General features: G+C 38.5%; 1 protein-coding gene across 1 annotated transcript in view; it reads left to right on the top strand.

The window, feature by feature from the left end:
• diaph3 (diaphanous-related formin 3) overlaps window positions 1-15,633 on the top strand; it is a 363,248-nt gene that overhangs the window by 254,286 nt on the left and 93,329 nt on the right. The window contains exon 24 of the mRNA XM_081358271.1: window positions 11,171-11,297. Coding sequence (XP_081214397.1) covers window positions 11,171-11,297 — 127 coding nt within the window. The remainder of the gene's footprint in view (window positions 1-11,170; window positions 11,298-15,633) is intronic.

The following is a 15,633-nucleotide window of genomic DNA, read 5'->3' on the forward strand; positions in this document are numbered from 1 at the left end:
CTTTGATTTTGAAATTTTAGCTGATGATCAATAAAATGCAGTTCATAGGCTATCTGTTGCTTTCGGTGACATGCACTCCATTAAATCTGCATATAGCGTGGGAATTGAAGATTGGATTTATATCCGTTTTGCAAAAACACATTTATGTGACCAGGTGTAACTGGAATCGTTTCGATAAATCAGATAGCTATCCGATCTGAGAAAACAAATAAAGTGGCCAGGTGTAAACATCCCCAAATTATGGAAAGACAAAAAAGAAAAGGGAAATGTGGCGCTGAGAAGGTCAGACTCAAAAGGAAAAAAAAAATGAGGAGGCGGCAGCAAAATGCTCCAAAATAACAGACATGTTCCGGGCATCAACGAGCAAAGATACTACAGGTGAAATAAGCTAAAGCACCTAATGTCACAGCTAGGCACAGATGGGAATTAGCACCAGCTACCAGCCAGCCAAAAGCTTGTGAAATTTGAAAGTAGCTCGGTGGTAAATGAGACTAAAATTAATGGTTTACTACTGAGCGGCTCTCTTTTTCTGTTATTATTGTAAGCTATGTTGTTGTTGACTTTAAGATCTTTTAAATAATAATAATTACACTTCGCATTTCACGTTCTGTGCAGTAATTTTATTGTAATTTTAGATTTCAGCATTTGCTTTATTCACAGGGAACCATTTTTATTAAACCTAAGAAAACTTCACTCCATCCGAGTACACTCCATCTGAGTAAATTTTTCCGAGTACAGTCGAGTCCGGGCACTGGAGTACACAATAAAAATGAAACGAAACTCCTTGTGTTGTTTCAGTGTTGAGCATTGTAGCCAATCACAGACATGAATATTAAGCGCATGAACGCAGTGGCAAATCAGAGATGTTTTAGAATCAGTGCAAGCTTTATCCTTTCGCAAATCCCTCTCATAAACAACAGTCTAGACGCTATATAAATAAGAGATTCACCGTGCAGTGTGGACAAGTTCAGTGTTTATGACGAGAGTTTTAGTGAGAGTGCAGAACGCGGTAAGGCCTAAGTCATGGCTTAAAGGGAGCGCTATTGATCTAAATAATAGTTTAGTTTTTCATGCTTCTAGAGCAGGGGTTCTCAAACTATCTTTAGATAGGGACCCCTCATAGGGAAGAAAAAATTCCAAGGACCCCCTTATAACCGCAACACAAATGTAATAGCTAAATCATCTGTGTGTGTGTGTGTGTGTGTGTGTGTGTGTGTGTGTGTGTGTGTGTGTGTGTGTGTGTGTGTGTGTGTGTGTGTGAGAGAGAGAGAAAGATGAGAAAGGGGCAGGGGCGTTTCTAGGTTTTAAAAACATCAGGGGCTGAGCCCGAAACATCAGGGGCTGGGGGAGGGTAATTAGATAACAATGATTCGATACAGAGAATAAATGTATATTGTAGGTCTATATGCAGGGGGCAGCCACACCAGCCCACATTACCCCACAGACACGCACATTCAAATGTGAGGTAGTTAGGGGGGTTCGGGTGCACACTCCCCCGAGAAAATTTGGATTTCTCTGACCTACATATGTGCATTTTAAGGTGTTTGAAGGCCAACATTTTTTGATAACAATAGCTTTAAAAGCATGTCAGTGGGCAGTATACATAAATTATTTGTCAAGCAGATAACAGATTCTTATACATGAGAATGAGGATAAATGTTGAAATTAATGATCCACACTAGAAAATGGAAATGCAGAATGTTTCTGCTTATTGTTGACAATACACAATCACATATTTTTGCATATAGATTATTTTGCATATAGATATTAATCAAACACCAGTGCAATCTTTTGTTTGTTTATTTTATAAATATATATTTATGCTTATATTTTGCTTATAGTTTCTGTAATTAGCAAAGAACATCTGTGTTAAATAGGAATACATTGTAATAATGTTAATCAAGCTGACTAAATCGACTGTGCAGCTGTTCCAACACACTCACAATAAAAATACAATATAATTTAAAACAAAGACAAGCTCATTATACAAATGAAATAATATTACAGATCTAGACAAATTGGGTTGCTTAAAAGAATGTCAAGAACGATCATTTAGGCTAGATGTATTTTTCACATTTTTGGTCACAAAATATTTTTTTTATGACACGAGTCAGTTTTGATGGCTTTGCAATATTGATAAAATGTTAGAATATTAATAATGAAAAATGATACAATTTTATTCTCCCTTTTGGTTATTTCAATACTTAGCCTAATTGACGACAGAACACGACGTACATGCTCGTAGTTTATTTTGCGTGATAGGGCGCGCTGCATTTGCGCTTGATATTGAAGAGTGCGCACTGCGAGCACACGGCTGATACGAGTCATACGACAGGAAAGTTTTACTGACATATAGCCTGACAACATCTGGTCTGACAGGACTGTGCGGCGATGCTGACTGCGTTATTTATTCTTTTTTTTTTTTTTAATTGCTGTAAGATTGTTTTCTGTTTTCTTGCGCAAATCCTGGAGATATTCTAGGATAGGCTGAAATCACTCACGTTGTGCGTCTGCAGAGACAGATTTCAACAATCACTAGTCAGAGACAGCAGCAAAGCCAAAGCACAATGAAATAAGGCAACTTATGATTTCGGGGGTTTACATAGGCTATTGTCCAGTTTCATTTTTGTCAGTCAACTTTTCAAAAAACATTCGGGGCTGAAGCCCCGGCAAAATCGTTAACGCATGTGCTGAGGGGGTGCTAGATCATTGACGGGGAGCTGCGCAATTCTATATATAGGCTATATATACACACGCACTATTAATAAATTAGCAAAACTTGGCCACTAAATATTTAATATTAAATTATTTTAATGATCACAATTCAAGTTTTAATTTTATTAAATTGAACAAGCGCAACATTCAGCATTCAATCAAATATTCTAAAAGATGTATTAATTAATAATAATGTTACATAATATGTGTGCGTGCAACAAGCAAGATGTGCATGTAAATCCGGTGAGGCGTGCATTGATTTTTATTACAGTGTTGACTGCAAAGATGAAGTTGATGATCGCCATCTCCGTAGTGAACGCGCCTATAGAGAGAAATGCACATCATGGATTACATAATCAGAGAGTAGCCTATTTCTTTTCGTTTTGAATTATTTCGTTTTAAGACATTTCAAGCTTTGTGTATTTGATGTATTTCTCATGTCTGTGTGAGGCATACACTGAGTTTGAGGATGAGATGCGCTCCAGTTAACGTGCAGTGCAAGTGACCGCGCGGGCGCCTCCATGATTAGTGTCTGTTATATTTGTTATAATGGTGGATAAAAAATGTATTAAAATTAAGATACAATTTATACAAAACAAAATTCACTTTAAAGAAATGCTTTCTACAAAACAAACTTAATGAAGTGGTCAAAATCATGTCTGACCCACTCCATGTCTCTTGATATATTGCGCATCCTACTCATGCTGTTCACTTTTCATAAATTAACATAAATGGAAACAAAATAACATCATAATATTTTAACAAATATGAAACTAAATGTGCTTATTTAATGGCTACAACAGTATAGTAGGCCTAAGGACTCTCTACAAATTGCTGCACATTCATTTAATTCTGAATTTTGCACAAACAAGTTGAAAGGCATTTGTTTAAAGGAGAACTTGGTAACTTTTTTAACTTAATAAAACTGTCTAGAAATCATTTGGATGGTTAAACAACCTGTTCTGGTGATATTGGTGACTTTCCCCACTCCCCCCAGCGTTCCCAGGCGGAAAACCAACCTTGCAACTTGGGGACTACCGTCCCGGCAAAATAGAAATTGGAAGTCTCGTGAGAAGCGAGTCAAGTCAAGTTTATTTATATAGCGCTTTTCACAACACAGGTTGTATCAAAGCAGCTTCACAGTAATAAATTAGAACAATACATCAATGTTTGTTTCTAGTGGAACGTCTACGTTTGGTAATGCTGATCAATAGTATCGTTGATTGATTAATTCAATTAAATATCCCCAAATATCCCCAACTGAGCAAGCCAAAGGCAACAGTGGCAAGGAACCGAAAAACTCCATCAGGTGACCTAATGGAGAAAAAAAAACCTTGGGAGAACCCGGGCTCAGTCGGGGGCCAGTTCTCCTCTGGCGTTTATGAACTAGAGGTCGGATTTAACTGTAGGATTAAAAGTATTATATCAATGCCTGGCTGAAGAGATGCGTCTTTAATCTAGTTTTAAACTGGGAGAGCGAGTCTGAGCAACGAACAGTATCCGGAAGACTATTCCAGAGTTTTGGTGCTAAATGTGAAAATGCTCTCCCTCCTTTGGTGGACCTAGATATCCTAGGTATGACCAAAAGCCTCGAATTTAGTGACCTTAAAGAGCGCGATGGATTATAGGGCGATAGAAGATCCGTTAAATAGACTGGAGCTAAGCCGTTTAGGGCTTTATAAGTCAGTAGCAATACCTTGTAATTAATACGGGACTTTATAGGTAACCAATGTAGAGATGATAAAATCGGTGTTATATGATCATATTTTCTTGATCTAGTTAGAACTCTAGCGGCGGCATTTTGGACTAACTGTAGCTTGTTTATTGAGGATGCAGGACAACCGGCTAATAACGCATTACAGTAATCTAGTCTCGAGGTCATGAATGCATGAACTAACTTTTCTGCATCAGAAACAGATAGCATATTACGTAGCTTAGCAATGTTTCTAAGGTGGAAAAAGGCTGTTCTTGTAACATATGAAATATGATTTTCAAAAGACAGGTTGCAGTCTAATATAACACCCAGGTCTTTTACTGTAGAGGATGAAGTAACAGGACATCCTACTATGTTAAAGTTGTATTGTGAGAGGTTTTGTGGGTGGTTTTTTGAACCGATAAGTAGTACCTCTGTCTTGTCTGGATTTAATAAAAGAAAATTATGCGTCATCCAATCTTTTATATCTTTAACACACTCTGTCAATTTGGATAATTTAGCGTTTTCATCTGGCCGTGATGAAATATAGATTTGAGTGTCATCAGCATAACAATGGAAACTAATTCCATGTTTCCTTATAATATTTCCAAGTGGCAGCATATATATTGAGAATAATAGAGGGCCTAACACAGATCCCTGCGGCACTCCATAGTTTACTGGAGTTATGATAGATTTTTCTCCATTTAAATAAACAAAATGGTAGCGGTCAGATAAATACGATCTAAACCAGCTTAATGCTTGTCCTTGAACACCAGTATAATTTTGTAGTCGATCTAAGAGTATTGTATGATCTATAGTATCGAACGCAGCACTAAGATCAAGTAAAACTAATATTGAGATACAGCCTTGGTCAGAAGCTAAAAGTAAATCATTTGTGATTTTAACGAGCGCAGTTTCAGTGCTATGATGCGGCCTGAACCCAGACTGAAACTTTTCATAGGTGTCATTTTCTTGTAAGAAAGAGCCCAGTTGAGCGGACACAACTTTTTCTAGTATTTTAGACATAAAAGGTAGATTTGAAATGGGTCTATAATTTACTAGATTATTCGGATCTAATTGTGGTTTCTTAATGAGAGGTTTTATAACTGCCAGTTTAAATGTTTTTGGAACATAACCTAAAGATAAAGACGAGTTAATAATATTGAGGAGAGGCTCTTCCACTACAGGTAACACTTCTTTCAATAGTTTAGTTGGTATAGGATCTAGTAAACATGTTGTTGTTTTAGATGAAGTAAAAAGTTTATTTAACTCTTTTTGTTCTATAGTTGTAAAGCACTGTAATTGTTCTTGCGGGGTGATAATTGAGGCTGAATTATAAGGCGCGATTGAGGATTGAACGTTTACAATTGTGGTTCTGATGTTTTCTATTTTCTCAGTGAAGAACTTCATGAAATCATTACTACTAAACTGTAATGGAATATTTTGTTCAGGAGACATCTGTTTATTTGTTAGTCTCGCCACTGTGTTAAATAAGAACTTAGGATTGTTATGGTTGTTTTCTATTAGTTTGCGTAGATGCTCAGCCCTGGCCGCTTTTAGGGCCTTTTTATAACGTGACATACTGTCTTTCCATGCGATTCTAAAGACCTCTAAGTTGGTTTGTTTCCATTTACGCTCTAAATTACGGGTTTCTCTCTTTAGAACACGCGTAGTATTGTTGTACCATGGTGCTTTACTTTTCTCTCTGACCTTTTTTAATCTAATGGGCGCAACAATATCCAATGATCCAGAGAGAATGGTGCTCATAGTGCTAGTTAATTCCTCAAGTTCATCTGTTTGTTTGGGTTCACTGAGCAGCTGAGACAGATCCGATAAGCTGTTTGAAAAATTATCTATGGTGGATGGAAGGATTGTTCTGCCTAATCGATAACGCGGCGCAGCATGATATATTACAGGAGTACGTAATATGCAAGTTACCATGTAATGGTCAGTGACATCGTCACTTTGTGGAATGATATCTATATCGGTTGGATTGGTTCCATGTGATATAATTAAATCGAGTGTATGATTAAATCGATTAAAGCGAGAACGAGAACGAGCGCGAAACACGAATCGCTTTACGGCAATTCAACATAAACACACACGCATGTATGATGTATTACCAGATTACCCACCTCGGTAGACATAGCTCCACACGATACAGTTGGCTTGCTCCGATCAAAACAAACGCACATGAGCAGCGGTAGAGAGGGGGAGGAGGCCGCCGCAAGTGAGTTTATTACGACCGTGTTGTGAAATATACGCCCCCCCACCGCTGTAGGGGGAGCTCGTGGGGAAAACATGCGACAACAAAAGGGAAAATCAGCGAAGAAGTGACTAGAGTTCGCTAGAGTTGCCGAGTTCTCCTTTAAATCAAGTTCACGGATAATTGTGCGTGTATTTATTAATCATTATGATACTAAAATCATAACAAAGTAGGCTATGCTATGTAAATCAGATGAGCCCAGAATATGAACGCAACGTTTAATTACACGTTAAGTATTTTCCTCCCATAGAAAACCATTATAAGAACGCTTAATGTGGCTTAATGCAGATTAGAATGTCCCCTTATTATGGCGAAATAACGAGATGTCGAAATAACGACTTTGACAGATTGACGTAATGTAACAACAGAGTTTCTATTGGCCCAAAGTTGAAGCGGGGGGAGTGCTGAACACAATGCGCCTGTTTAATTGGCTTTCATTTATTCATTTATTAGCTGTGAGACGTGGTTGGCCGCAACAATATCCAATGATCCAGAGAGAATGGTGCTCATAGTGCTAGTTAATTCCTCAAGTTCATCTGTTTGTTTGGGTTCACTGAGCAGCTGAGACAGATCCGATAAGCTGTTTGAAAAATTATCTATGGTGGATGGAAGGATTGTTCTGCCTAATCGATAACGCGGCGCAGCATGATATATTACAGGAGTACGTAATATGCAAGTTACCATGTAATGGTCAGTGACATCGTCACTTTGTGGAATGATATCTATATCGGTTGGATCGGTTCCATGTGATATAATTAAATCGAGTGTATGATTAAATCGATTAAAGCGAGAACGAGAACGAGCGCGAAACACGAATCGCTTTACGGCAATTCAACATAAACACACACGCATGTATGATGTATTACCAGATTACCCACCTCGGTAGACATAGCTCCACACGATACAGTTGGCTTGCTCCGATCAAAACAAACGCACATGAGCAGCGGTAGAGAGGGGGAGGAGGCCGCCGCAAGTGAGTTTATTACGACCGTGTTGTGAAATATACGCCCCCCCCACAGCTGTAGGGGGAGCTCGTGGGGAAAACATGCGACAACAAAAGGGAAAATCAGCGAAGAAGTGACTAGAGTTCGCTAGAGTTGCCGAGTTCTCCTTTAAATCAAGTTCACGGATAATTGTGCGTGTATTTATTAATCATTATGATACTAAAATCATAACAAAGTAGGCTATGCTATGTAAATCAGATGAGCCCAGAATATGAACGCAACGTTTAATTACACGTTAAGCATTTTCCTCCCATAGAAAACCATTATAAGAACGCTTAATGTGGCTTAATGCAGATTAGAATGTCCCCTTATTATGGCGAAATAACGAGATGTCGAAATAACGACTTTGACAGATTGACGTAATGTAACAACAGAGTTTCTATTGGCCCAAAGTTGAAGCGGGGGGAGTGCTGAACACAATGCGCCTGTTTAATTGGCTTTCATTTATTCATTTATTAGCTGTGAGACGTGAAGTTAAAGCCTAAGGGAAATGTTTTGGTAGATTGACGTAATGTAAAAGCCGAATGTTCATTGGTTTAACGTTACAGAACGCGGGAGTAATGAATGATGATGGGCCCTGCACTTTCTCCGGGTATGTTTAAATTTTATAGCAAACTCTCCACGGACCCCCAGGCAGTGCCGACCCCACTTTGAGAACCACTGTTCTAGAGGACCAGTGGTTACGTTCACATTGTAAATTATAAAGTGTTATAATTGTTTTTTATATAGTTATAATTGTTTTTTATAGTTGTTATAACACAACTGTTTTTTTTTTTTTTTTTTGGTAATGGTTGTTCATGAGTCCCTTGTTTGTCCTGAACACTTAAACTGCCCAATAGTCTTCAGAAAAATCCTCCAGCTCCTGCACATTCTTTGGTTTTCCAGCATCTTCTGCATATTTGACTCCTTACTAGCAGCGATTGTATGATTTTGAGATCCATCTTTTCACACTGGGACTCATACACAACTGTTACAAACACTGCATACATTTAGTGTTGCTCAAGAAGGAAACATCCGTTAAGAGCCAGGGGATGTAAACTTTTGAACTAGATCATTTGTGTAAATTGTTCTTATTTTGTTTAAAAATGCATTAATTTAGTCCTGCCCTTCAGAGGCTAAATAAGATATTAGCATGTAAAACAAAATAAGAAAAAATTAAACATCACCATCATCTTGCTCAAAAGTTTCCCCCTGGCTCTTAATGCATCGTGTTGCATTCTTGAGCATTACCTCGCAGATTCTGAAAGATGGGTAAACGTATGACTGCAACTATGCATAGCAATCCTTTGTAAAGGTTAAAATATTATTTTAAGAGCTCAGTGGTGAGACCTTTCGCCGGAATTTGATTGACAGGCGATCTGACCAATCTCATAATGCAGATATCCACAATTTTTGACAAACAAACCAAACCATTTAGTAGATTAAAGTCAGTGGACTTGAACTTGAAAAATAGTGTGTATTGATTTCTTTTTGCAGTTCTGGTGTTCATTTGTTTAATTTGTGCTATAACTAGAAGAGATTATCAGTTCATGTGCTGCTTGAACTGAGACCCTACACATTAAAGCACTACAAAACAGTATTTGTGGTTTGCATTTCATAAAAATTACAAAATTTGAAAGCTGAGACTTTATTTCATACCAAAAGTAGCCTGCTCTGTCTTGTCTGTTGGCACATTGTCAGTGTCCTTTTTGCTCCACAATATATGTTTCACTGTGTGAGAACATGATGTGTGGAGTGAGCGGAAAGGCTTGTCGGACGTAGCAGCAACAGTAATTGTCTTTGTGAAAGGTAAATTTCAAGTCATTTAAATCTTTGTGGACTCGACTTGGACTCAGACTCGGATGTTAAGGACTCGGACTCAAGTCTGACTCGGCCCTCTTTGGACTCGGACTTGATTGTTAAGGACTTGGACTCGACTCGGACTCGACAAAGGTGGACTCGGACCCAACACTAGAAAACAGCACAGAGAGAAAACGGGCTCGTACTACAGATGAGCCGCGCACCATCTCGCTGTCTGACATGTTCGATGAGATCCTCCAAGAGAATAACCCATTTGCAAGATGGAGGACAAGCTCAACCGCTCAACAGTTAGATGGTTATCTCTCAGAAGTCCCCACCCCCAGGAGCAATAACCCCTTCGAATTTTGTTATTCATTTGTTGTGGGTTCATCCACATTTTTGCACTTTTTAATGCACTTTTTTTTGTTGTAGGCATACAGTTACATTCTTTCAGCAGTCAGTTAAAGGCTATTTAAGAAGGGGGGCTTCAAAGATGGCCAAATATATATATATATATTTTTTTTTTGGACTAATTTATTTTAAAGGTGCTGTATGTAGCTTTTCTACCAAAACGAATAATTTTTTTATTGCCTGTGTGTGAAGGGGTTGTAATCTCACATTAAAATTATCCACTTTGCAGGTTTTGCTATTACCTCTGAAAGCAAATATTCTTATTTTTATGTGAAGGTCCCAGGTCGGATTTACCGCCAGTGACGTCACCTGCATGCACGCTCCCGAGCCTCTCGCCCTACTGACTTTGCACTCAACAGCGACGACACTGCAACTTATGACATGGACTTATGACTTGTGCAACTTATGACATGTCTGATAACACTAAGAAACGACCTGCGCCCAGCAAAACACAGACTCCAACACAAACTCCACATATTGATAAAAAGCAAAAACAAAAAGTTTTTTCTGCTGAAGCTCGTAAGGCCAGACGTAAATCGGATGAACTTCGGGTAAAAAAACATGGATCAACATCGGCAGGGTATTTGAACAATGGAGAAACCTTATCTACAAACCTAGAATGTACATTTCCTGAAGAAAATGTGAAGTAGTGCTTGCAGTGACAGAATTCGGCACGATTGATAGGGTTCCATACTTATCATGGTACGAGCATGGAGCATTAGTTCAACATCAAGCTGATAAAAGTAGCCTATTATTGTAACGTTGCAGTGGGAGTTTACCTGAGTTTCCAGCATGTTATGGAATGCTTTGTGTGTTACGTCCGGTTGCGTCTCAGTCTGGCCGGTACCCACAGTGCTCGCTCATAAATGCGTAAGAGCACGCGCTTGTAAACTTATTGGTTGCAATCTGAAACATCACCGCTAGAGGCCGCTAAAAACTACATACAGCACCTTAAAGTTATACTGTGTTTTGTTTGGATAATATCTGCTGGAATGTTAAAAAAAAGTTCTAAATTGTATTTTTGAAATTAGATTTTTTATTTATTTTTCTGAAAAGCAAGACAAAATAGTAAAAAGCACATTTTTACTATTTAATTAATGCAATGGTGAAAAAATTGGCAAAATAAATGGAAAAAATGTAAGCGTTCGGTATTCGGCCTTCGGCCAAGCTTTTCATTATTATTCGGCCTCAGCCAAGAAATTTCATTTCGGTGCATCCCTACTGGAAACATGCATTTTGGATCTGCTGTAAGTAAAGCGTGTCAGTGCATTGTTTTAAATCTGTACCTCTCTGTGTGTGTAGTATCAGCAGAAAACCTTGAGAAGAGCCTGAGACAGATGGAGAAACACCTGCTGCAGTTGGAGAAGGATCTGGACACTTTCAGCTCCCCAGACGACCAGCAGGACCTGTTCCACAGCAAGATGGCAATATCCTTTCACACGTTTGCATACACATATACACACAGACACTGTACATTTCTTTGTTTCTTTTTTTTGTTTTGTTGTAACACACTTATTCATTGCTGTGCTGCTATCTACACGGTTAGTTCTCTTGCACATGGTGGCAACACATTTTCTGGCACCCTTGTCAACCTCACACACATTCACAAACACTAATCAGAGTTTATGTCGGCGTGTGCGAATAAATTATTTATATTGAACTTCACCGGGCTGCTTGTGAAACCTGGTTTGATAATGGAGTTGTACATTCCTGTACTTGCTTGTTAGTTCTTTTCCTTGCTGTCTGTCATTGCTCTTGAAATCATTTCCTGCGGTCGTGATGCTGTCTCCTTTGCTAATGGCAAATGTTTGAAAGCCAGACGTGTTGCCAGGGGTGATACCAGTTGCACAAACTAAACGCTGATCAAAACAGATACCCTAATAATCATCATTGAACCTTTCTTTTAGCGCATTTTGTATATCTCTGTGGAGCAGGTAGTCTTGTGTAGCTTCGTTTTGGGCTCAGGCTTACGGAATGTTTTATTTTTTGCTGGTGTGTTTGCTGTTTCATGGGCAAAAAACTGATTTGACTTTATTACTTTAGTGGGGTGCTCATGATCCAGTGAATTCCATGTTCTGGGTCTGACCCGACTGCTCTACCCTTCACGCTGTCCTAGCTAGACTCTACCAGGGGAGGTTATTATCTCACTCACCAGCCACATAGTGGACTGTCTTCCACCCTACATCCCTCCTCTCATCCATACTGTTTTTTTCTGTTTATTTAGTTATTTTTCTATTGCCCTTTCTGCTTTTTTTGTTTGTCTGCTCTAATTTTTCATTTGTTTTTATTTTTTATTTATTTAATTTTTAATAGCTACATTTAGTGCCTTGTCCCTACCGATATATTTTATGAATGCATTGACTCAAATCCTAGAGAGCTACCCTGCTAGACAGCATTTTTGGGTATTGTTTTTCAAATTTGAAAACACTGATGATGCCAAAAATATGCTCACTTGGTGGGCAGCTCTTGGTGGGTATTTGCAGTAGCCTCTTACAATGGGCATCAACGTTGCATTTGTATGTCTTGCGTAGTAATGTGCTGAAATATTAGGGATGTGTGATATATTGGCACCATAGCAGTTGTCAGCTGATTTTGGAGTTTTTCTTTAATGTTTTTTTGTTTTGTTTGTCTTTTAGAATTGCCTTTTCCTTCATCTAACACTCACTTAGAGTTCATTTTTAAAGACAATAATAATTTAATAACATTTGGGTCTTAAATGTTAAATTATTATTGTCTTTAAAAATGAACACCAAGAACAATAACTATAACAATTACTATATTAGCGTTCACACCAGAGGACAATATCATTGTTTATTTTAAGCATGCTCTGCTGTTTTGTAGTCTGTCACTTTAAATGCTTTCGCTCTTCAAACAAAATGGATTCTGATTGGCTGTCAGTGGTTTTATCGTTCATCAGCTGGGGGGAAAAAACGTTCTGAAAGTGATTCCAATGATATTGTTTTACTGTGCCGTTATTGTTATACACTATTTGTGGTGTGGACTGTTGTTCTTTTACATTTAGAACAATTTTTAGAACTATGTCTTTACCGTTATCATTATAGTTATCGTCCTTGGTGTGAATGGGCCTTTAAATGTAATCTTGTGCAAAACATTGTACAGTACTTACCGTTTTGTACAGTACACTGTCATGATGCAGATTATCAGTATTCGCCAGTGTTGCATCTCTAAAAATATACAATCTAACCAGACGCTGCATTTTATGGACACTACATGACATTTTATGGACACTACATGACATTTTATGGACACTAAATGGGCAAAAGTATGTAAACACCCGAATATTACATCCATATGTGCTTGTTTTTAACATTTTATTTTGAAACAATTGACATTAAGGATTGGTCCTCCCTTTTTTTGCTATAACAGCATATAGCATTGTTTTGCTAAGTTCTATTCTACTGTAAATGACTAGGGAGACTGTGTTTATTTTATGCACCTGTTAGTATGCATCTGAAATGGTTCATTAGAAGGGGGTGTCCACATGCATTTGTGTAGGTCTCAGGTACTGTATTATGGTGTGTTTGTTAATAGTGTGTCTTAGTGTCGTGTAAGTGTACAGTATGAGAGTCTTAACAAGCTCAGGTGTACAGGAAAAAAATCAATGCTTTTCAATCCCTCTGCACAGAACTTGTGTTCAAGGGTCAGCCATCAACCTCTCTCTCTCTCAATTTAGTTTAGCTCTCTGTCATTTAGAACAAAAACCCAGAACCCACATTCCTCTCTCTTTCCTCTGTTACTGCTAACACCTCTTGGCTCCACACGGCACAGGCCCTTTTCTTTCCTCTGAGCTCTTAGCACCAGCAACCAGATCAGTATTAACGTTAATGAAGTCTTATCTTGCTCTCATACACCGTCTGTCCGACTCCTTTCATTAGGTGAGCACGTCCCCTGCGCCCCATTCTCCGTTCCATATTTGGAAGGCGTGAATGAACTTGCAGTATAAAAGACAGCAGAGGAGACGCACAAAACAGATCTGTGTGTGTATGCCACCGAAAGAACTCCCAAAAGATTTCATGTGTATGCCAAACAAGCATCGCTGTCCGGCCTGCCTGCCCTCCCTTATGCCTTCATTATGAATAAGTCATGGAGGACCTGAGTCCTGGTGTGAAATGTGTGGGTTAGAGTAGCTCCGTCCTGTCTCTAGATGACTACTTTTTAGTCAGTTCTGGCTAATAGTCACTTTTACCTTGCCTAGGAAGAGTTGATTATGCAAGTAAGCTGTTCAGGTGAGCTTACAAAGAAACTGTTGCAATATAGGGCAGTAGATTGCCACACAGCAGAGATTTTGCTCAATTCAGCAAAAACACGCATTTATAATGCATATAAAACAGTACACACTATATATATACGCATACTATATATATATGTGTATATTAATTTAGAAGTTATACATTAATTTAGAAGTTATACATGAAGATATATTTGATAAATCAAATGCAGCATTATTTATAGCAATTAATCAAAATACCCTGAAGAATTGTGTAGGCTTTAACGTAAGAAGGACAGGCGAATGACAGCAGGTGCGATTGTTATCTGTTGTGGCACTTAACTACAGATCTGTTTGTAGTGTAACTGCGCTTCATTGAGACTGCCGTGGTGGAGTTCACAAGTCAATCTGACACCACCTCCTGAAAACAGTTCACCTCGCGGCCAGCTCGTACACACACCTCATAAACACACAGACACGCACACACTCTCTCTCTCTCTCTCTCTCTCTCTCTCTCTCTCTCTCTCTCTCTCTCTCTCTCTCTCTCTCTCTCTCTCTCTCTCTCTCTCTCTCTCTCTCTCTCTCTCTCTCTCTCTCTCTCTCTCTCTCTCTCTCTCTCTCTCTCTCTCTCTCTCTCTCTCTCTCTCTCTCTCTCTCTCTCTCTCTCTCTCTCTCTCTCTCTCTCTCTCAAGCTAATGCCAGTAATAAAAGCAACATTTCTTTGGACGTTGATTTAAAGTTTTAACCGATTTTTTTGGGGGGAGGTGGGAATAGTGTGATGTGAGGCACCAGCTTCAAACAGGATTACTAATTAAAAACCACATCAAAGTCCAAAATATTAGTTATGATACTTGAAGTAAAGCTTACCATCTTTGCATAGGCATTCCTGACCTTACAGCAAGGATTAGACCCAGATTCTCTCTTTCATGTCATGTGTAAGAGTCACAGTGTCAGTATGTGTGAGACATAATGCTAATGTTTGTTATAGACATTTTATGTGACTTAGTGAAGCGGACTATGTGAAAAAGAGCTCTTTGCGCTTGATAGTGAATATGTGTGGGTTATAGGTCTACATCCTAGTGAAACTTCACTCATACAGCAGTTAACAATAAGAATATTTTTATTTTCTTAGCACTTGTTTATATACTGTAAAAATCTTTGTCCAACCCCAACACGGTATTAAAATTTCATATCACGATTATAGTGACCAAAATTATCGTGATTATCAATATTATCACGGTTTTGTTAAAACGAGATGAGTGTTCAAAAAGAACTGATGCTCACACTAAAAACAGTTTAATATTTGAAAATCAACAAACAACAAATAAAACAGCAGCTCTATGCACTTTTTTAAGCAAGATTATATTCTGTGGCATTTCCTTCCTTTATAATGACGGTCGTCAATGGCAACGCATTATAGCGGCGCACATCCATGTATCGCAACGGACGCGCTCTCTCGTTTCATTCAAATACAACTTGCCGTCTTGCGTCTCCGTTTTTGGACGATTGTTTTGTACATTTTGTGATCAAATATTTA

This window comes from Scardinius erythrophthalmus, assembly GCF_964197995.2.
Source record: "Scardinius erythrophthalmus genome assembly, chromosome: 25".
Lineage (NCBI taxonomy): Eukaryota > Metazoa > Chordata > Actinopteri > Cypriniformes > Leuciscidae > Scardinius > Scardinius erythrophthalmus.